Raw genomic sequence first — 20,119 nt, 5'->3', positions numbered from 1 at the left:
TAGATTCTTCAGCGTCCCTCGCTCTTCGAAATTCCTATAAAATCTACTTACTCTAAATTCGTGGTCGGAACTGCGCAACACGATCATACGAGGCATGCGGCTCGCCTGCCTCCGCGAGGCACCTCTCACGTGGCGGCTGGCCGGGGCACTGAGGGAGCAGGCACATGCCGCGCTGGCTACTATACTAGCTGGATTGTTTGCCGCCATTTTTGCCCCGACGCTGGCTTTAAGCGGAAAATTTTCACCAAAAGGTAAGATTTTAAAACCTTCGCTGTGTTCACTTTTCACTCTAAATCCTCGCTACGCATTTCCATGAAATCCTAGCTACACTTTGAATTCTTCAGCGTCTTTCGCGCAAGATTGTCATAAAACACTAATAGCTACGCTCTGAATTCTTCAACGTCCCTCGCTCCGTCCAAAATTATCCTAAAACCCTAGCTACGCTCTAGATTCTTCAGCGTCCCTCGCTCTTCGAAATTCCTATAAAATCTACTTACTCTAAATTCGTGGTCGGAACTGCGCAACACGATCATACGAGGCATGCGGCTCGCCTGCCTCCGCGAGGCACCTCTCACGTGGCGGCTGGCCGGGGCACTGAGGGAGCAGGCACATGCCGCGCTGGCTACTATACTAGCTGGATTGTTTGCCGCCATTTTTGCCCCGACGCTGGCTTTAAGCGGAAAATTTTCACCAAAAGGTAAGATTTTAAAACCTTCGCTGTGTTCACTTTTCACTCTAAATCCTCGCTACGCATTTCCATGAAATCCTAGCTTCGCTCTGAATTCTTCAACGTCCCCAGCTCCGCTTGAAATTTACAAAAAACCCCAGCTAAGTACACTACGCCCTCGCGCAAAATTCTCATAAAACACTAGCTACGCTCTGAATTCTTCAACGTCCCTCGCTCCGTCCAAAATTATCCTAAAACCCTAGCTACGCACTAGATTCTTCAGCGTCCCAAGCTCTTCGAAATTCCTATAAAATCTACTTACTACAAATTCGTGGTCGGAACTGCGCAACACGATCATACGAGGCATGCGGCTCGCCTGCCTCCGCGAGGCACCTCTCACGTGGCGGCTGGCCGGGGCACTGAGGGAGCAGGCATATGCGGCGCTGGCTGCTATACTAGCTGGGTTGCTTGCTGCTATATTTGCCGCGACGCTGGCTTTAAGCGGAAAATTTTCACCAAAAGGTAAGACTTTTGAAACCTGCGCTCAGTTTTCATTCTAAACCCTCGCTACGCATTGCAATGAAATCCTAGCTACACTCTGAATTCTTCAACGCCCTCGCGCAAAATTGTCATAAAACACTAGCTACGCTCTGAATTCTTCAACGTCCCTCGCTCCGGCCAAAATCATCCTAAAACCGTAGTTACGCTCTAGATTCTTCAGCGTCCCTTGCTCTTCGAAATTCCTATAAAATCTACTTACTCTAATTTTGTGGTCTGAAATTTTAATTTATAAAACCTTCCCTTCGCTCCGAATTCTAATATCACACCTCGCTACGCTCTGAATTCTTCAACGTCCCTCATTTCATCCTAAATGCCGATAAAGCCTACATTTATAGTTAGACCAAGAAAAGTCTGCAGCGATTTTGATAGCCCACGCAGTGCATGTGTCATTTTAAACGTCAAACTTCTATGAAATGATGACGTATAAATAACACTTGCACTGCGTGGGCTATCAAAATTGCTGCAGACTTTTCTTGGTCTAACTCTAGTACCCTAGCAAAAAAAAAAGCAAAAAACAATGTTACATTTTATTGTTTACAGTGATCCTGTGCGCGATATGCGTGTTCCTGTCCCCCTCTATCTACGTGGTGCAGAGCGAGACGGCGCTATACGTGGTGGAGGCGATATACAGGGTGTTCCTCACGCTGGTGTTCTACGTGGCTTGCGTGGGGATCGTGGACTCGTATCCTGCTAACTTGAGGTGAATAGGGAATATTGCGTGATATGCGTGTTCCCGTCCCCCTCTATCTACGTGGTGCAGAGCGAGACGGCGCTATACGTGGTGGAGGCGATATACAGGGTGTTCCTGACGCTGGTGTTCTACGTGGCTTGCGTGGGGATCGTGGACTCGTATCCTGCTAACTTGAGGTGAATAGGGAATATTGCGCGATATGCGTGTTCCCGTCCCCCTCTATCTACGTGGTGCAGAGCGAGACGGCGCTATACGTGGTGGAGGCGATATACAGGGTGTTCCTGACGCTGGTGTTCTACGTGGCTTGCGTGGGGATCGTGGACTCGTATCCTGCTAACTTGAGGTGAATAGGGAATATTGCGTGATATGCGTGTTCCCGTCCCCCTCTATCTACGTGGTGCAGAGCGAGACGGCGCTATACGTGGTGGAGGCGATATACAGGGTGTTCCTCACGCTGGTGTTCTACGTGGCTTGCGTGGGGATCGTGGACTCGTATCCTGCTAACTTGAGGTGAATAGGGAATATTGCGTGATATGCGTGTTCCCGTCCCCCTCTATCTACGTGGTGCAGAGCGAGACGGCGCTATACGTGGTGGAGGCGATATACAGGATGTTCCTGACGCTGGTGTTCTACGTGGCTTGCGTGAGGATCGTGGACTCGTATCCTGCTAACTTGAGGTGAATAGGGAATATTGCGCGATATGCGTGTTCCCGTCCCCCTCTATCTACGTGGTGCAGAGCGAGACGGCGCTATACGTGGTGGAGGCGATATACAGGGTGTTCCTGACGCTGGTGTTCTACGTGGCTTGCGTGGGGATCGTGGACTCGTATCCTGCTAACTTGAGGTGAATAGGGAATATTGCGCGATATGCGTGTTCCCGTCCCCCTCTATCTACGTGGTGCAGAGCGAGACGGCGCTATACGTGGTGGAGGCGATATACAGGGTGTTCCTGACGCTGGTGTTCTACGTGGCTTGCGTGGGGATCGTGGACTCGTATCCTGCTAATTTGAGGTGAATAGGGAATATTGCGCGATATGCGTGTTCCCGTCCCCCTCTATCTACGTGGCGCAGAGCGAGACGGCGCTATACGTGGTGGAGGCGATATACAGGGTGTTCCTGACGCTGGTGTTCTACGTGGCTTGCGTGGGGATCGTGGACTCGTATCCTGCTAACTTGAGGTGAATAGGGAATATTGCGCGATATGCGTGTTCCCGTCCCCCTCTATCTACGTGGTGCAGAGCGAGACGGCGCTATACGTGGTGGAGGCGATATACAGGGTGTTCCTGACGCTGGTGTTCTACGTGGCTTGCGTGGGGATCGTGGACTCGTATCCTGCTAACTTGAGGTGAATAGGGAATATTGCGCGATATGCGTGTTCCCGTCCCCCTCTATCTACGTGGTGCAGAGCGAGACGGCGCTATACGTGGTGGAGGCGATATACAGGGTGTTCCTGACGCTGGTGTTCTACGTGGCTTGCGTGGGGATCGTGGACTCGTATCCTGCTAATTTGAGGTGAATTAATAAATAATAATACAAAATTGGGGTAAGCACGTGTCGATATTTTGATACTACCTCGCTCCGCTCGTTCTTTAAAAGCAAAGTTTTACCTTAAAGTGATGAATGATGATTTTGAATGACAATTTGATAAATATTTAATAACGTTCTAAAGTAAGTACTTATTTTCCTCGCGTTGGTGTGGTGAAAATGTTTGTGTTCCACTTGGGAGCAAAGTTGTTGTTTAATTCCTCGTGTTAAAACAAATAACGAATACAATACAATACAAATACTCTTTATTGCACACCTCATTACAGAAAACAATACAAATAATACAGGAAGAAGAGGTTAAACAACAGGCGGTCTTATCGCTAAAAAGCGATCTCTTCCAGACAACCTTTAGGTAGCGGAAATTAATAAATTTATGTCATGTCAGTAGGTGTTTCAAATTCAATATAAGAATTTTAGCACAGAAAAAAACACAATACAAAACAGTATAAAAGACATACAAATAAAAATAAAATAAAATAAGATTTACATAAATACACATATCATACATACATAAAATTATATACATATACACATATATATACGTAAAAATGCCAGCTATAGGGAAAAGGAAGCAGGTAAAAGTATTACGGAGCAGATAAAAAGTGAACTTTAACGAGTCTCTTGAAAGAATAAGGAGACTGGGCGCACCTTAAGTCTGCAGGCAGAGAATTCCATAGTCGTACAGATTGAAAAGTGAAAGAATTTGTATAGAATTTAGACGAGGATGACGGGACAGAAAGAAGCAAATTCTGGGAGGACCTAACCGAACGGAGATAGCTGAAACGGTTTTTAAGATAGCGGGGAGTTGCGGGGTTAAAAAGAATGGAATACAGAAGTGACAAAACGTGGGAGTTACGACGTAGGCGAATAGGGAGCCATTTGAGCTGCGACCGGAAGTGGGAGACATGGTCATATTTGCGGAGCCCAAATATAAACCGTATGCAGATGTTTTGGATACGCTCAAGCTTATTAAGTTGCTCCTCAGTGAGATCGAGATAAGCAACGTCAGCGTAATCCAGAATAGGGAGAAGAAGAGTTTGTGCAAGGGCAATTCTAGTAGGAATGGGAAGGAAGTTTCGTAATCTCCTGAGGGAAGCAACTGCCGCGAACATCTTCCTGCTGACTTCGCCCACCTGAGGTCCCCACGATAAGGTACTATCCATAATGATGCCAAGGTTTTTAACCTTCTGCGAGTAGGGAATCAAAACGCCATTAAAGTAAATAGGTGAGAGGTTGTTAAAATCAATTCTGGGAAGCAGTTTTGGGCTACCTATTATAATAGTCTGTGTCTTTGACGGATTTACTTTTAGGCCAAAACTGCGACTCCAATTCGAGATTTTGTCTAAGTCGCTATTCACTTTACGGATAACAGACGTGAGTTCGCCAATAACGCCCTGTGAGTAAATCTGAAGATCGTCGGCATAAAGGTGATAATGTGAAGTTAGGTTAGAAGTAATTGAATTTATAAATATAGAGAACAACAAAGGAGACAGCACGCCACCTTGCGGAACGCCAGCCAACGTGTTGGACCAAGAAGAAAGACAATCATCCACCTTTATGCGCTGCCGACGACCACTCAAGTAACTACGAAACCATCCGACTACCGCAGGAGATATATTAAGACAGCGTAGTGTTTCGAGGAGAACATCAAAATCAACGGTATTGAACGCATTGCTAAAATCTAGCAGCGTTAACACCGTTAATTTTTAGGGTTCCGTACCCAAAGGGTAAAACGGGACCCTATTACTAAGACTTCGCTGTCCGTCCGTCCGTCCGTCCGTCCGTCCGTCCGTCCGTCCGTCTGTCACCAGGCTGTATCTCACGAACCGTGATAGCTAGACAGTTGAAATTTTCACAGATGATGTATTTCTGTTGCCGCTATAACAACAAATACTAAAAACAAAATAAAATAAAGATTTAAATGGGGCTCCCATACAACAAACGTGATTTTTGACCAAAGTTAAGCAACGTCGGGAGTGGTCAGTACTTGGATGGGTGACCGTTTTTTTTTTTTTGCTTTTTTTTCGTTTTTTTTTTTTGCATTATGGTACGGAACCCTTCGTGCGCGAGTCCGACTCGCACTTGCCCGGTTTTTGATCGTTCATCCCCGCCCGGATGTCGTCAGTGATCTTCACGAGTGCAGTAGCCGTACTATGACCAGAACGGAAGCCAGACTGTAAGGGATTTAAAAGATCATGAGTATTAAGGTACGAGCAGGGTTGGGCAAAATACTGGCTTCCACGTATTTCAAATACAAATTACAAAATACATTTTTAAAAGTATTTGAAATACCAAATACAAACTACTTTGGTGACTGGTATTTGAAATACAAAATACAAATTACAGTGTTTAAAATAATGTATTTCAAATACAAAATACAAAATACTTTTAATTTTTTTTTGTTTAATCATTTAGTTTTTTAGGGTTCCGTACCCAAAGGGTAAAACGGGACCCTATTACTAAGACCCCGCTGTCCGTCCGTCCATCCGTCCGTTCGTCTGTCACCGGGCTGTATCTCACGAACCGTGATAGCTAGACAGTTAAAATTTTCACAGATGATGTATTTCTGTTGCCGCTATAACAACAGATACTAAAAACAGAATAAAATAAAGATTTAAGTGGGGCTCCCATACAACAAACGTGATTTTTGACCGAAGTTAAGCAACGACCGTCTTTTTTTGCCGTTTTTTTGCATTATGGTACGGAACCCTTCGTGCGCGAGTCCGACTCGCACTTGGCCGGTTTTTAACGAATATCCTTTCCTAAAAACTTATAGGGTCATTGTGCTTGTTTTCGTCCAGCTCTAGTTTTCTTCCACTTGACGAAATTTGAATAGGTATAAACCTACATTGCTGCACAAATTTGGACTGATTTCAATCCTTAGCTAAACAATATATCTGTCTACATATAAAAATTATATTTGGCAAATAGTAAATTAAAAATGAAATATATTATTTGCTAATCTGTCCAGTGTCAACCATCATTTCAGCCACCGGAGCAGGCCGGATTTCGAGGAGGATACGGCACCATAGACCACATCTTCACAGTGCGGCAGATTATACAGAAGACTGAAGAGTATAATCGGCCCCTGTGCTTAGCATTTGTGGACTATGAGAAAGCCTTTGACTCTATTGAAGTTTGGGCTGTTCTGGATTCCCTGCAGCGATGCCAAGTCGACTGGCGATATATCCAAGTGTTGAGATGTCTGTACAACGCAGCTACCATGGCCGTCCAAGTCCAAAACCAGCAGACTAAGGCTATCCCCATGCATCGTGGTGTGAGACAAGGGGATGTGATTTCCCCCAAATTGTTCACAAATGCATTGGAGGATATGTTTAAAACGCTCGACTGGAAGGAACATGGTATTAACATTAATGGCGAATACATCTCACACTTGCGATTTGCGGACGACATCGTCATCATGGCTGAGACGTTGCAGGATTTAGAGCATATGCTGACCGGTCTAGCTGATTCTTCTCAACGCATAGGTCTCCGGATGAATTTGGACAAAACGAAAGTTATGTTCAACGAACGTGTTGCTCCGGGACCTATTGCAGTACAAGGGGCTGTTCTCGAGGTTGTTCAGGAATACGTCTACCTCGGGCAAATACTGCAGTTAGGAAGGAACAACTTCGAGAAAGAGTCGAATAGAAGGATACAGCTGGGCTGGGCAGCATATGGGAAGCTGCGTCAAGTCTTCACGTCATCAATCCCACAAAGTCTGAAGACAAAAGTCTTCAATCAGTGCGTCCTACCCGTGATGACATACGGAGCCGAAACGTGGACACTCACGGTAGGACTGGTCCATAAATTCAAAGTCGCTCAGCGAGCTATGGAAAGGGCTATGCTCGGAGTCTCTCTGAGGGATCGTATTCGAAATGAAGTCATCCGTCAGAGAACTAAAGTCGTCGACATAGCCCACCGGATTAGCAAGCTGAAGTGGCAGTGGGCCGGTCATATTAGCCGTAGAACCGTTAACCGTTGGGGTAGGCGAGTTCTGGAGTGGAGACCGCGCATCGGCAAACGTAGCGTAGGACGCCCTCAGACTAGATGGAGCGATGACCTTCGCAAGGCGGCTGGCAAGAGCTGGATCAGAGTTGCCGCAAATCGTGCTCAATGGCGTGCAATAGGAGAGGCCTATGTCCAGCAGTGGACGAGAGTAGGCTGATGATGATGGTGATGATGATGAATCTGTCAAGTGGTCGAAAACTAGAGCATGGACGGAAACTACTGCAATGACCCTATCCCCTGGCTGTTGACGAAAAGTTCCGCGCAGAATAGCTCGCGCATTGTACTTACATATTTGTACCTCGTACAAGTCGTACATTATATTTAAAAAAACGTTCCATTTTAGGATCAAAGAATTTAATAAAAAAATGTATTTTGTAGAAATGTATTTTGAAGCTTAAAGTATTTGAAATACAAAATACAAAATACATGTGAGTGCAGTATTTGAAATACCAAATACAAAATACTTTTCCAGGTAGTATTTGAAATACAAATACAAAATACTAAAATGTATTTCAAATACGTATTTCAAATACATGTAATTGAAATACTGCCCAACCCTGGGTACGAGGTAAGCTGTTGGTGAACGAGACGCTCAAGAACTTTGGACAGGAAAGGGAGAATTGAGATGGGACGGTAATCAGAAAATGAAGAAGGATTAGACGTTTTAGGTATAGGAACGATACAGGCGTCCTTCCAAAGTGAAGGAAAGGAGCTGGTGGAAACTGAATTGTTAAGAATGACGGAAATGACGGGAGTAAGTAGGTCAAGGAGAGGGAGGATCATTTTACGGCTAACACAATCGACACCAACGGCATTAGACGCTATGGACAGTACGCTCTTCTTAATATCACTGTCGTTAAAAGGAACAAGACAGAAAGGAGACGAGTCAGGAGTTGGAAGAGAAGAGAGGTATTTAAGAGTCTTAACTTTATAACTATTATAAACTTTACTATTTAGCGTTTTATCATTATCCTCCTCGCGTTGTTCCCGGCATTTTGCCACGGCTCATGGGAGTCTGGGGTCCGCTTGGTAACTGATCCCAAGAATTGGCGTAGGCACTAGTTTTTATGAAAGCGACTGCCATCTGACCTTCCAACCCAGAGGGGAAACTAGGCCTTAAATATTGGGATTAGTCCGGTTTCCTCACGATGTTTTCCTTCACCGAAAAGTGACTGGTAAATATCAAATGATATTTCGTACATAAGTTTCGAAAAACTCATTAGTACGAGCCGGGTTTGAACCCGCGACCTCCGGATTGGAAATCACCCTGTATAATAATTATCGACCGATAGCGTTATTACCAATATTTTCAAAAGTTTTTGAAAAAGTTATTTATAATAATATTAGCTCGTACTTTGAAAAGAATGACTTATTTGCCAAAGAACAGAAAGGGTTTCGTAAAAACAAATCAATAAATATGGCTATATATGAATTACTACAGACAATCATGGCAAAAGTAGACAAAGTAATACCGGCATGCGCAGTATACATGGATATGACGAAGGCTTTTGACTTCGTCGACCATGAATTATTGTTAAATAAGCTATACAGATATGGTATACGAGGTAACGCCCACGATTTGATTAAATCCTATTTAAGAAATCGGAAACAAATTACTCAAGTGAACAGGATATGCTTAGACAGTAAAACTGAATTCACGTTCTCATCTGATATACAAGAAATAATACGCGGGGTACCACAGGGTAGCGTTTTAGGTCCTTTACTGTTCAACGTATATATTAATGACCTCCCACTTGCCGTTGAATATCCTATGATACTCTTTGCTGATGACAGCACAGTAATTATCTCAGGAGAAGATTCAGATTTAGAGACATACCAATTGAACATTAATAGAACGCTTGAACGAATAATTGAATGGATGGACAAAAACAATTTAAAAATCGGGCAAGTGCGAGTCGGACTCGCGCACGAAGGGTTCCGTACCATATAAAAAAAAAAAACAAAAAAAAAACGGTCACCCATCCAATTACTGACCACTCCCGACGTTGCTTAACTTTGGTCAAAAATCACGTTTGTTGTATGGGAGCATTGGGAGCCCCATTTAAATCTTTATTTTATTCTGTTTTTAGTATTTGTTGTTATAGCGGCAACAGAAATACATCATCTGTGAAAATTTCAACTGTCTAGCTATCACGGTTCGTGAGATACAGCCTGGTGACAGACGGACGGACGGACGGACGGACGGACAGCGAAGTCTTAGTAATAGGGTCCCGTTTTACCCTTTGGGTACGGAACCCTAAAAATTAATTTATCTAAAACAAAAATAATGAATTTTAGGCAAAGAGTTAATAAGACAAGTGATCTAAATATTAATTATAAGAATACACAGATTGACGAAACTGAAATGACGCGCTTCTTAGGATTACATTTAGACAGTAAATTGACATAGAAAAATCAAATCGATATAGTATGTAGTAAACTAGACCAATACTCCTACGCTTTATATAACTTAAGGAAAGTAGCTAATCAGGCAACTGTGCTTACAGCGTATCACGCATATGTAACGTCCACTTTACGGTATGGAGTTATATTCTGGGGAAACTCCACAGATAGAGAAAGAGCATTCAGATCACAAAAGAAATGTCTTAGAGCAGCATGTTATGAAAAATCTTTAGAGTCTTGTAAACCCCTGTACACAAAACATCAAATAATAACTTTGCCTTGCCTTTTCATCTATGAAGTAGCTATACACGTGAAACTAAACATAGGTCAATTTACAAAACTTAATAGCATTAGACATCAAGGAGAAATATACGCAAAACCATTCAAAACGGCCTTACTTTCCAAAAGTGTATTCGGAATGGCACCTAAATTATATAATAACCTCCCAAAACCCATCTTAAACTGTAATAATCTACAACATTTTAAGAAAATTTTGCATGACTTTTTATCAAAAAAAGCCTACTACTCCATTCAAGAGTACCTCTGTGACAGATCTTAACATTATCGCCGTAATTAATATTAGATATGAGACCGCTTCTGTTAAATCATAAATTTGTAAATAATATTGTAATTTGCATTTGCATGACTTATGTTTTAAGTAGTAGTAATTACTTAGTTATAAGTGTGACTGTTTGTACGCCTTTTGGCAAGACCATGGTGATTCCATATTAAATCATGTTCCATCATTGTATATACCCATGTTCTACAGACAATAAACGAATTATGAATTATAAAAAAGACGTGGTGTAAGGAACTTGATCGTGATTTGTTTTGTTTTTAGGGTTCCGTAAATCCGTACCCAAAGGGTAATCATGAACCGAGATTGAACCTTTTCACAGATGATGTATTTTGTTGCCGCTATAACAATAAATACTAAAAAGTACGGAACCCTCGGTGGGCGAGTCCGACTCGCACTTGTCCGGTTTTTTTTCAGAATGATCTCAGGTTAAATGCGTTGTTTCAGATGCACAGCGCACGGGTTAATAATGTCGGTGGCGTACGTGGGCGGCGCCGTGGTGCGCGGGCTGGGCGCGGCGCCGCCCGCCGCCGCCGCCGCGCTGGCCGCCGCGCTCGCCGCCACCGCCACCGCCACCGCGACCCGCGTCAGATAGAGGTAATAATATTATTATACACACTTCATACTACACATTCGTGGTACACAAACACTATATCCCGAATTGCACAGTAAAAGCGTTTTCACATTGTCCTCATCGATATCGGATGTATTTTATTTATTTATTTTATTTATTACTCAAATAACTGACATAGCATTACAGTAAAAACTAAGGCACTGTGAAACTACAAAATAAGAATACAAGAAAACAACAAAAAAACTACAAATAAAAACCAAAGTCAAATTAAACATTAGATTGTATTGGCTCCTGCACCCGCGCAGGCCGCAGGGGCGCGCCACGGCCGGCACGCACACTACAACAACCACTACGCCTACACATACGCACACTACAACAACCACTACGCCTACACATACGCACACTACAACAACCACTACGCCTACACATACGCACACTACAACAACCACTACGCCTACACATACGCACACTACAACAACCACTACGCCTACACATACGCACACTACAACATCCACTACGCCTACACATACGCACACTACAACAACCACTACGCCTACACATACGCACACTACAACAACCACTACGCCTACACATACGCACACTACAACAACCACTACGCCTACACATACGCACACTACAACAACCACTACGCCTACACATACGCACACTAACACATATTATCGGTCCGACAGCGGACGGGGGGCTCCGACATGGCTCAATTTATCGGAAGCGCCGCACCGATATCCGATGTCGTAAGGCGCCTATCAAAAATAGCTGGAAGAGAGTGCCATTGGCATAAAGTTCGCCTTTTTTGCGTTTTCATTTGTAATTTTTTTGTAATGAAGATTTATTAAATGCATAAATAAATACAGAGAAACACTTATAACTTACATTTTACTTCCTTCCGACATCCGATATCGGATCGGACAATGTGAAAACTCTCTTACGGTAGATGTCGCTAGGGACCTCCATAAGGCGCGCATACATGGAAATATTACCTGTCCTCGAGTGAGATCTTGGTAACTTAGTTGACAGTGCATGGACTAGTGATCCAGAGTTCCAATTTTTCCAGTTTTAATTTATTTCCGAAAAACTCATTGGTACGAGCTAGGATTTGACCCCGCGACCTCCAGATTGAAAGTCGGACGTCGTATCCACTCGGCCACTTACCAATGAGTTTTTCGGAACTTATGTACGAAATATCATTTGATATTTACCAGTCGCTTTTCGGTGAAGGAAAACATCGTGAGGAAACCTGCATACATATGCGAAGAAATTCAAAGGTGTGTGTGAAGTCCCCAATCCGCATTGGGCTAGCGTGGGGACTATAGCCCAAGCCCTCTCGCGCATGAGAGGAGGCCTGTGCCCAGCAGTGGGATGTATATAGGCTGAATTATTTTAATTTATTTCAAGCTTAATAACATTGTCTGCATTTTTTACAGATTACACTCGACTTTCAGCCAGGACGCACCGTAACACGGACTGACATTCTACAGATTTGTATGTATATATACCGATATTTGTTACTATAATATCCTGTAATTATGTAGACAAATATTAAACATGTAATCTAACCACAAAGATGAATAGCAGACTGTGTTTTGACGTGAAACGTGAGGTGGTCTTTAAAAACCCGTAGGATCAAAAACCGTGTAACGAAGTGTTATCCTCCTAAGGCCCAAGGTCCTACCTATAGCACTTCTTCGGTTCGATGAAATTTAAACCATATTTAATTAGAACAGAGTTGTATTTCTTTTGTTTCGTAAAATTTTCAAAGAATTAAAAATCAACTCTATTGCCTGCAGGCCTTAGGAGGCTATGGCACGGTGGCTTATATCTCTGTAACTATTATTTGTATAGTTTTTTTTTTATGACTATAGAGATATTTTATTCGCCTGATGGTAAGCCATTGTCGTCGGCCATAGACACCTGCAGGTTGCAAGTGCGCTGCGCGCTTTAAGATGGGAGAAAGCTCTTTTCTTAAAGGTTTTTAGGTCGTATAAAAAAATTTGCATCCGCAACATCCCTGGTAGAAAATGCGATTGAGTCGCTCACGTAAATGTCAAATGCCGACTCGTGGTAGCCGTGCCGTTGTGATCGAAATTCGAAAGTGTCCGGACTTGCCATTTCTAACTGTAACCAAAGTTGTATGACTGATTCTATGATACTCAAAGCTTGTGGCCCGACGTGGAAACCTGCATTATTATACAGGCTGGCCAAAACATAACTACATTCCCGTTGCCAGGGAGGTTTTCGGATTATACTAAGCAACTTTTACTATGGGACCAACCCCGAAATCGCGGAAAAAAAATTGGCTGTTTCATGCATTTTGGCTGGTCCATTTTCTATTTCGGGGTTGGTCCCATAGTAAAAGTTGCTCATTATAATTCCAACACCTCCCTGGCAACGAGAATGTAGTTATTTTTGGCCACCCTGTATAGTCGGATGGTTTTAAAATGTCGGTATCCACTTGAGAGACTACCTGACGATGAATGGCATTGTTATCATTTGTTAAACCAAACCGCTAATTACCTGTACAAAATCAAATGCAATAACAACAAAATATTACATACAGCGGTGGTGGCCGAGTGGATATGACATCCGACTTTCAATCCGGAGGTCGCGGGTTCAAATCCTGGCTCGTACCAATGAGTTTTTCGGAACTTATGTACGAAATATCATTTGATGTTTACCACTAGCTTTTCGGTGAAGGAAAACATCGTGAGGAAACCTGCATACATCTGCGAAGAAATTCAAAGGTGTATGTGAAGTCCCCAATCCGCATTGGGCTAGCGTGGGGACTATAGCCCAAGCCCTCTCGCGCATGAGAGGAGGCCTGTGCCCAGCAGTGGGACGTATATAGGCTGAAATGATGATGATGATGATTACATACTGATAACATCTTTACCGCTTGAAGGATAGAGTTTAAGTACAATAGCAAGTACTCGATATAGAACCTTTTGGAATTAAACATGAAACATTCGCAAACACCTGAGCGACCGTGGCCCTGAATTCCAAAAGGTCCTATACGTATCAAGTATCTGCTATTGTAATTCTAACTCTATTCTTTAAGCGGTAAAGTTGTTATCTGTTTGGAATATTTTGTTGTTATTGCATTTCATTTTGCACACGTAATTAGCGGTTCGATTTAACAAAAGTTAACCATGCCATTCATCGGCATGTAATCTCTCAAGTGGCTTCCGACGTTTTATAACCGTACGACTATACATAGGTAACTAGATAAGTTCTGTAATGGACAAATATGGAACGAAGAGGTGGGTTATCACATATACTTTTTAAAACTATATTTCCATATACGTTTGGCGGGAAACATTTACTTATTAAAAAAAAATCTTTGAAAATATCGGCGACGGCTAGAGAGACGACGTACGAATATTTTATACAATACCTATAAATACTATTTACATGGTCCTAATTTGCCGCACTAGCAGCACTTTCCGTGCGTATGTCAAAAGTTTAAAGGGCCATATGTAATGTAAAACGTTGTACGATACACGTGCGAATAAGTAATTCGCAACTCGTGTCAATTTAAAACACTCCCTTCGGTCGAGTTTTAATTTATCTCGTGTCGAATTTCCTCTTTTCCGCACTTGTATCGTAAATAACTATTTTAATATAAGTAGATTTAAAAAGAAAGTAAATGTTTTTCCGCAAAACATTGTCTACGGAAATATATGTAGTTTATAAAGTACATATATGTAATAGGCCACTTCTTTGTTTTTTCATGTTTGTATATTATTGTAAAACTTATCTGGTGACCTATGTAAATATGTATTTGTCAAAAAAAATTTAAAATTTATATTAGACGTCTTTTAATATTCTTAAATGTAGCAATAATCTAAATATCATTGAATTGGCAATTTAGGAGAGTGACGTGTATATATTGTTATATTATAGTTCTAGATTTTTAAATTTAGAGGGGAATTAAATAAAAATATAAATACAAAATTTGAAAGAAAACTAGACACAGGGTGTATTCCCATTTGTCCCCGCCCCAAGTAACCGCCGCCATACATGAGGCGGGGACTGATGGGAAGTGTTTATGAAGCGCCTATTCCCACCTGTGCCCGGCGGGGACAAGTGGGAACACACCACACACAGGTAAGAATATTATGGAGATAATTATAAAAAGATGTAAAAGATTTTAAGTGGCAGAGATAAATACTAAGATTTGGAGGTGTAAAAGGTCTCCAACCGTCAATATGAGTTCATATGAAATGTGACTCGACAGGAGACTGTTATGCAAACAGTCTAATCAACTATACTCTGTATTTTTAGGTATTTAAATAAAAGTAAGCAAAATCTACCCTCAAATGGCTCCTTAAGCCAACTGGCTTCAACTGAGGGTAGACATTACATGATCAAATAATGCAGGTTAAAGTCAATTCGTTCAGTGACTGATCCAGGCGGTTTTGTATTTGGTCGGTTAACTAATAAATGTTATAACTACCCGAAAACTTACAAATTGTTTGTTTACTTTTATTTAAATACCTAAAGATACAGACTATATCTAGTGCTATAGAATACATAACTAATATGTATCCAATATGTCAATATTTTATAATATAGCAGAGGTGTATAATTTAAACATAAGCTGCCTTTCCACTGAGGAGGAGTGGACTAGACGTGCAGCAATCAACCAATTCTCCTCCCATCTCCGCTCATTTCTGCTTCAGGGGTAAGGCAGCCTTATATTGTTCATAACACTTAGCAAAACTGTGTTAAATGTCGTCTCTTTCTAACGAACTATAATGTCAAAGTGATAGATAGGGACAAATCATTATCAACGGCATTTTAATGCCAATATTCTCCATGGTTAATACATTAAGTTTAGAGATGTAAAAGATCCCCAAGTGAAGTTGATTGTAATATTCGAACAAGTTGTGAACGCGAGTGTAATATTTAGTATAATATTTTTGCCTGAAATCAAATTACCTACCCTAGTTATTAAATGTGTGTTCCCATTTGTTCCCGCCGGGCACAGATGGGAACAGGTGCATATATTGAAGCATTCCCATCTGTCCCCGCCTCATCTATAGTGGCGGTCACGTGGGGACAAATGGGTATAGACCATTTAAAGTGTGAGAGATTCCCCTTTGTCACCGCCTCATGAAAGTATGCGCGAATATTTTAAAGTTCTAATTACTTTAAATATTATTGTCAGGTGACAACCAAACCTCACTTATTGCAAAAAACCGGACAAGTGCAAGTCGGACTCGCCCACCGAGGGTTCCGTATTTTTTAGTATTTGTTGTTATAGCGGCAACAGAAATACATCATCTGTGAAACTATCACGCACGGTTCAGGAGATACAGCCTGGTGAGATACAGACGGACGGGCAGTGGAGTCTTAGTAATAGGGTCCCGTTTTTACCCTTGGGTACGGAACCCTAATAAAAACAAGAGTAAATCAATTTGGTTAGTAGATTTTAGCCTAGCATTTAAAAAAAAATTATAAGTAGATATCACTGGCAGTCATTTAATTGACAAATAGAAGTGGTGGAGTAGAAAAACTTTATTTATTTCCATGTAGCTAAAATACAGTTAAGTATACTTTTATGCTTCACATTTTCATTTGGAAAATGCCAGGAAGAAAGTAGTTTTCTTCCATATTAAGTGCGCAATGCACCCACGCCTAGACCGTCTTGATTAGAGCGATCGCCGGATAAGTGAGGGTTCGGATTACCGAGACTCTATTGTAGTGAGTTTTCGTTGTCACCTAAAGATGTTGACTGTAGAAATTTCCCTTATTTACTCGTAAACTATCGCTTTATTATTGCCATATCCTTAAACATCACGTAGACTGTTTATTTCATAGTTTTAGAAAAGACATTTATACTTTAATATGTATATGTACATTTCCCATTTAAGGCCTGCGCACACCGGATGAATTTGCGTAGACGTGCACGTTGTAATATACGGACCCTTATGAGAGACGGCACACCGCTTGCTAATATATCAGCAAAGAGAATAGAGTGTATAGAGGCGGATTGTTAAAGTAAATTATGTAGCCACTGTAAATTGACTGCCACCTTTCGACAGAATATTAACACTGTTAGAACGCCATTTGACTTTGATCCTTATTCTTTCACTGATATGTGGTAACTTATTAAATATTACTAACGCCATCTACTCAACTATAGGGCAAAGGTATGGTGCAATGTTTTCGAGCGATGGCACCATAACCTTCAGCCTACGCTCGAGTAGATGGCGTTAATATCAATATTTAACAAGTTAACACATATCAGTGAAAGAATAATGATCAAAGTCAAATGGCGGTCTTTCAGTTTTAAACTTCTGTCGAAAGATAGCAGTAAATGTACTGTAGTTACATAATTTACCATGATAGTAACTCTCTATTTCAAATTCTCTTTGATATCAGTATATCCTCTTCTTCTTAATAAACTGTCGCTGCAACAATCATCTGTCAAGATGCTGTGGCCAATGATGATGATGATGAGAGACGGCACCATATTGCGTGACGTGTGCGTGCACGGTTCTAACATTTTAGCGCACGTGCACGTGCACGTCTGCGCACACGTAGCCGGTGTGCTCCGGCCTTTATTTGTACATAAAGCATTCCTCATTTGTGACTGATTTGGTAAATATGTAGCCATATGCCTAGTCAACAGCCATTTCCCTCTTAGTGATTAAACTTTGTATTTAAAATTATATAATATAATTCAGAGGTTACATTTGATAAATTGATATTAGGGATCATCCATTAATTACATCACACAAAATTTCGATCTTTTTGTCTCCCTTGCAACACTTTTTCATAGGAAATAGTTATTTACGATATAAGTGCGGAAAAGAGGAAAATCGAAACGTGTGGCGATAAATTAAAACGACCACAGGGAGTGTTTTAAATCGACAGGAGTTGCGAATTACCTATTCGCACGTATCGTACAACATTTTACAATACATATGGCCCTTTAAACTTTTGACATCGCACGTGTGCCAACTCCGAGGTGTTACATGCGCGTTGCCGACCTTTTAAAAACCTAAAATTCTATTCGATTTTGGAGAAACTTTTTTAGTTTTTGATAAATGTAACTTCTATTTTGTATTATATTGTGCATTATTTTTACATATCTTTAGTGAATATGAATTTTGATTAATTTAAGTTACATTAGCAGCTGTGCAGCTTTTGGTCGTTATATGGGGCATTATCTATGAAAAGGGACCTTATTGACGATGGCGCTTACGCCGCACAGCGTCGCGCGGGTTATTTATACCGGAGCATCTTTAATAATGGCGTAAGCGCCATCGACAATAAGGTCCCTTTTCATAGATAACGTCACATATTATTGATGGTCAACGAAATTGCACCTAGTTTTGTAAAATATTTAATTTCGATATCACTTGGTACCTTTAATTACATATCCTTTTAAATTTGACTGAAATATAATTATTTTGTAAGTTATTATAATAATAAATTCAAAAATTGTTTTTTATTCTTTATTGTTATGTGAAAAACAGCAATAATATTTTAGTTTTATAGAGAAATATTTAATTGTCATTCTTATTTATTATATAGAAAGTGAGTGAAGTGTAAAATGACCATATTTATATAATAATTTAAAAGTTTCGATATTTCACAAATCATCGGATATTTTTAAGGCCTGCGCACACCGGATGCGTGCACGTAGACGAGCACGTGCACGTTGTAATATACAAATCCTTATAAGAGACGGCACACCGCTTGCGTGACGTATGCGTGCACGGCTTCAACGTTTTAGTGCACGTGCACATCTTCGCACTCGCAGCCGGTGTGCACTAGCCTTAAAATAAAGAGATTTGTTACTTTTTCATAAGTATGTGAAGTCTAAAATCGAAAATGATATTTTTATATAAATATTGTCGTCTGCAATGTTAGAGAGATGTAGTATGGACTGATAAATGTGTGGATAGTGCTATTTGTAAATATATCTAAGTTAAATAAAATTGTCTTTGCAACATAACGCAATATTTTATTTATTCTATAACTATAACCTCCAGAGTCTCAGTCATTTGTTGCAGTTTTGAATTTGGAGCCTACTTTTATTTGATTTTGTCCTTATAAAAGGACATCGGGGCTTACGAGGATAATTGTTTTCTGCTTAAAATAACACTTTTTTTATCTTTATATATTGTCTAGCCGCCCACGAATTAAAACTTGCCTAGACAAATGGAATTTTGATTTGTCAAAATAAAGACTCAAAATACAATGGATTGAGACCTTTTTATAGGTCTCTAGGCGCTGAAGGGACAACATTATTTTTTGCTGCTTAAAAAAAGGATTTTGAAATAAATACAGGAACAAAAACCGATATTTTTCTCTTTTTTTATTTCGTATTCGGGGGACTGTTATATTGTACAGTCAGATGTACTTATTTTATAGTCTCTAGGGTTAATCGGTAATGAAATCGGTTACCAAGCTGTTAAGCTGTAAGCCAATTACTTTTTTGATTGAACCACGATGTACGCTCATTTGGTTCAAAATAGTTCATTTACTGGAAATTCCATTAACGTATGTGATAATCTCTCATTGAACTCTGGTGGATAATGCAGGTACTCAAAGTTAGGGTGTGTTGCATAAGTTACATTAACTATGCAATTTACCAACGTGAAGCAAGTACCAGGCGTGGCTCACTCCGCGATTTCGTCGCTTTGCTACAGGTAGCTAAAAGTTAAAAGTACATCCGTTCCGCCCCAATTTTGGGGAAAGCCATAAGCCGCGCGTGGCGCTGTCGCCATCTAGCGGCCATATCTATGCTGATTGTAACAGACGCGTTTTGTTAGAGAGTAGGGAATGCAAATCGGTTATTTTTTGTATGGAAATATTCGGTTTTTAACCGAAACCGCGGTTATTTCCATACAAAAAATAACCGATTTGCATTCCTTATTAGAGAGTGAGTCTTCTGTACCTAGTACTATTATTTATTCTGTGCAAATACTCAATGTATGAGTACATTGAGTACTTCCTTCAAGTTGGTGGATCAAAATCGCTACCAACTCAGCTTGGTCTAACTCTAAATATTTCGTGTATTATCCACAAGTGTGAAGGAGCCTTATAACACTACCCACC

The 20,119-nt window shown here is 41.0% G+C and overlaps 1 protein-coding gene across 1 annotated transcript in view; it reads left to right on the top strand.

Annotated features, from left to right (window-relative positions):
- The window catches only part of LOC134802642 (uncharacterized), a 29,104-nt gene extending 17,404 nt beyond the window's left edge, over positions 1–11,700 (top strand). Inside the window, exons 11-15 of the mRNA XM_063775277.1 lie at positions 93–251; positions 503–697; positions 1,769–1,928; positions 10,903–11,041; positions 11,308–11,700. Of these exons, the coding sequence (XP_063631347.1) occupies positions 93–251; positions 503–697; positions 1,769–1,928; positions 10,903–11,041; positions 11,308–11,700 (1,046 nt within the window). The remainder of the gene's footprint in view (positions 1–92; positions 252–502; positions 698–1,768; positions 1,929–10,902; positions 11,042–11,307) is intronic.
- The last annotated feature ends 8,419 nt before the right edge of the window (positions 11,701–20,119 follow it).

This window comes from Cydia splendana, chromosome 25, assembly GCF_910591565.1.
Source record: "Cydia splendana chromosome 25, ilCydSple1.2, whole genome shotgun sequence".
Classification (NCBI taxonomy): Eukaryota; Metazoa; Arthropoda; class Insecta; order Lepidoptera; family Tortricidae; genus Cydia; species Cydia splendana.
This window is presented reverse-complemented; position numbering and strand designations above follow the sequence as displayed.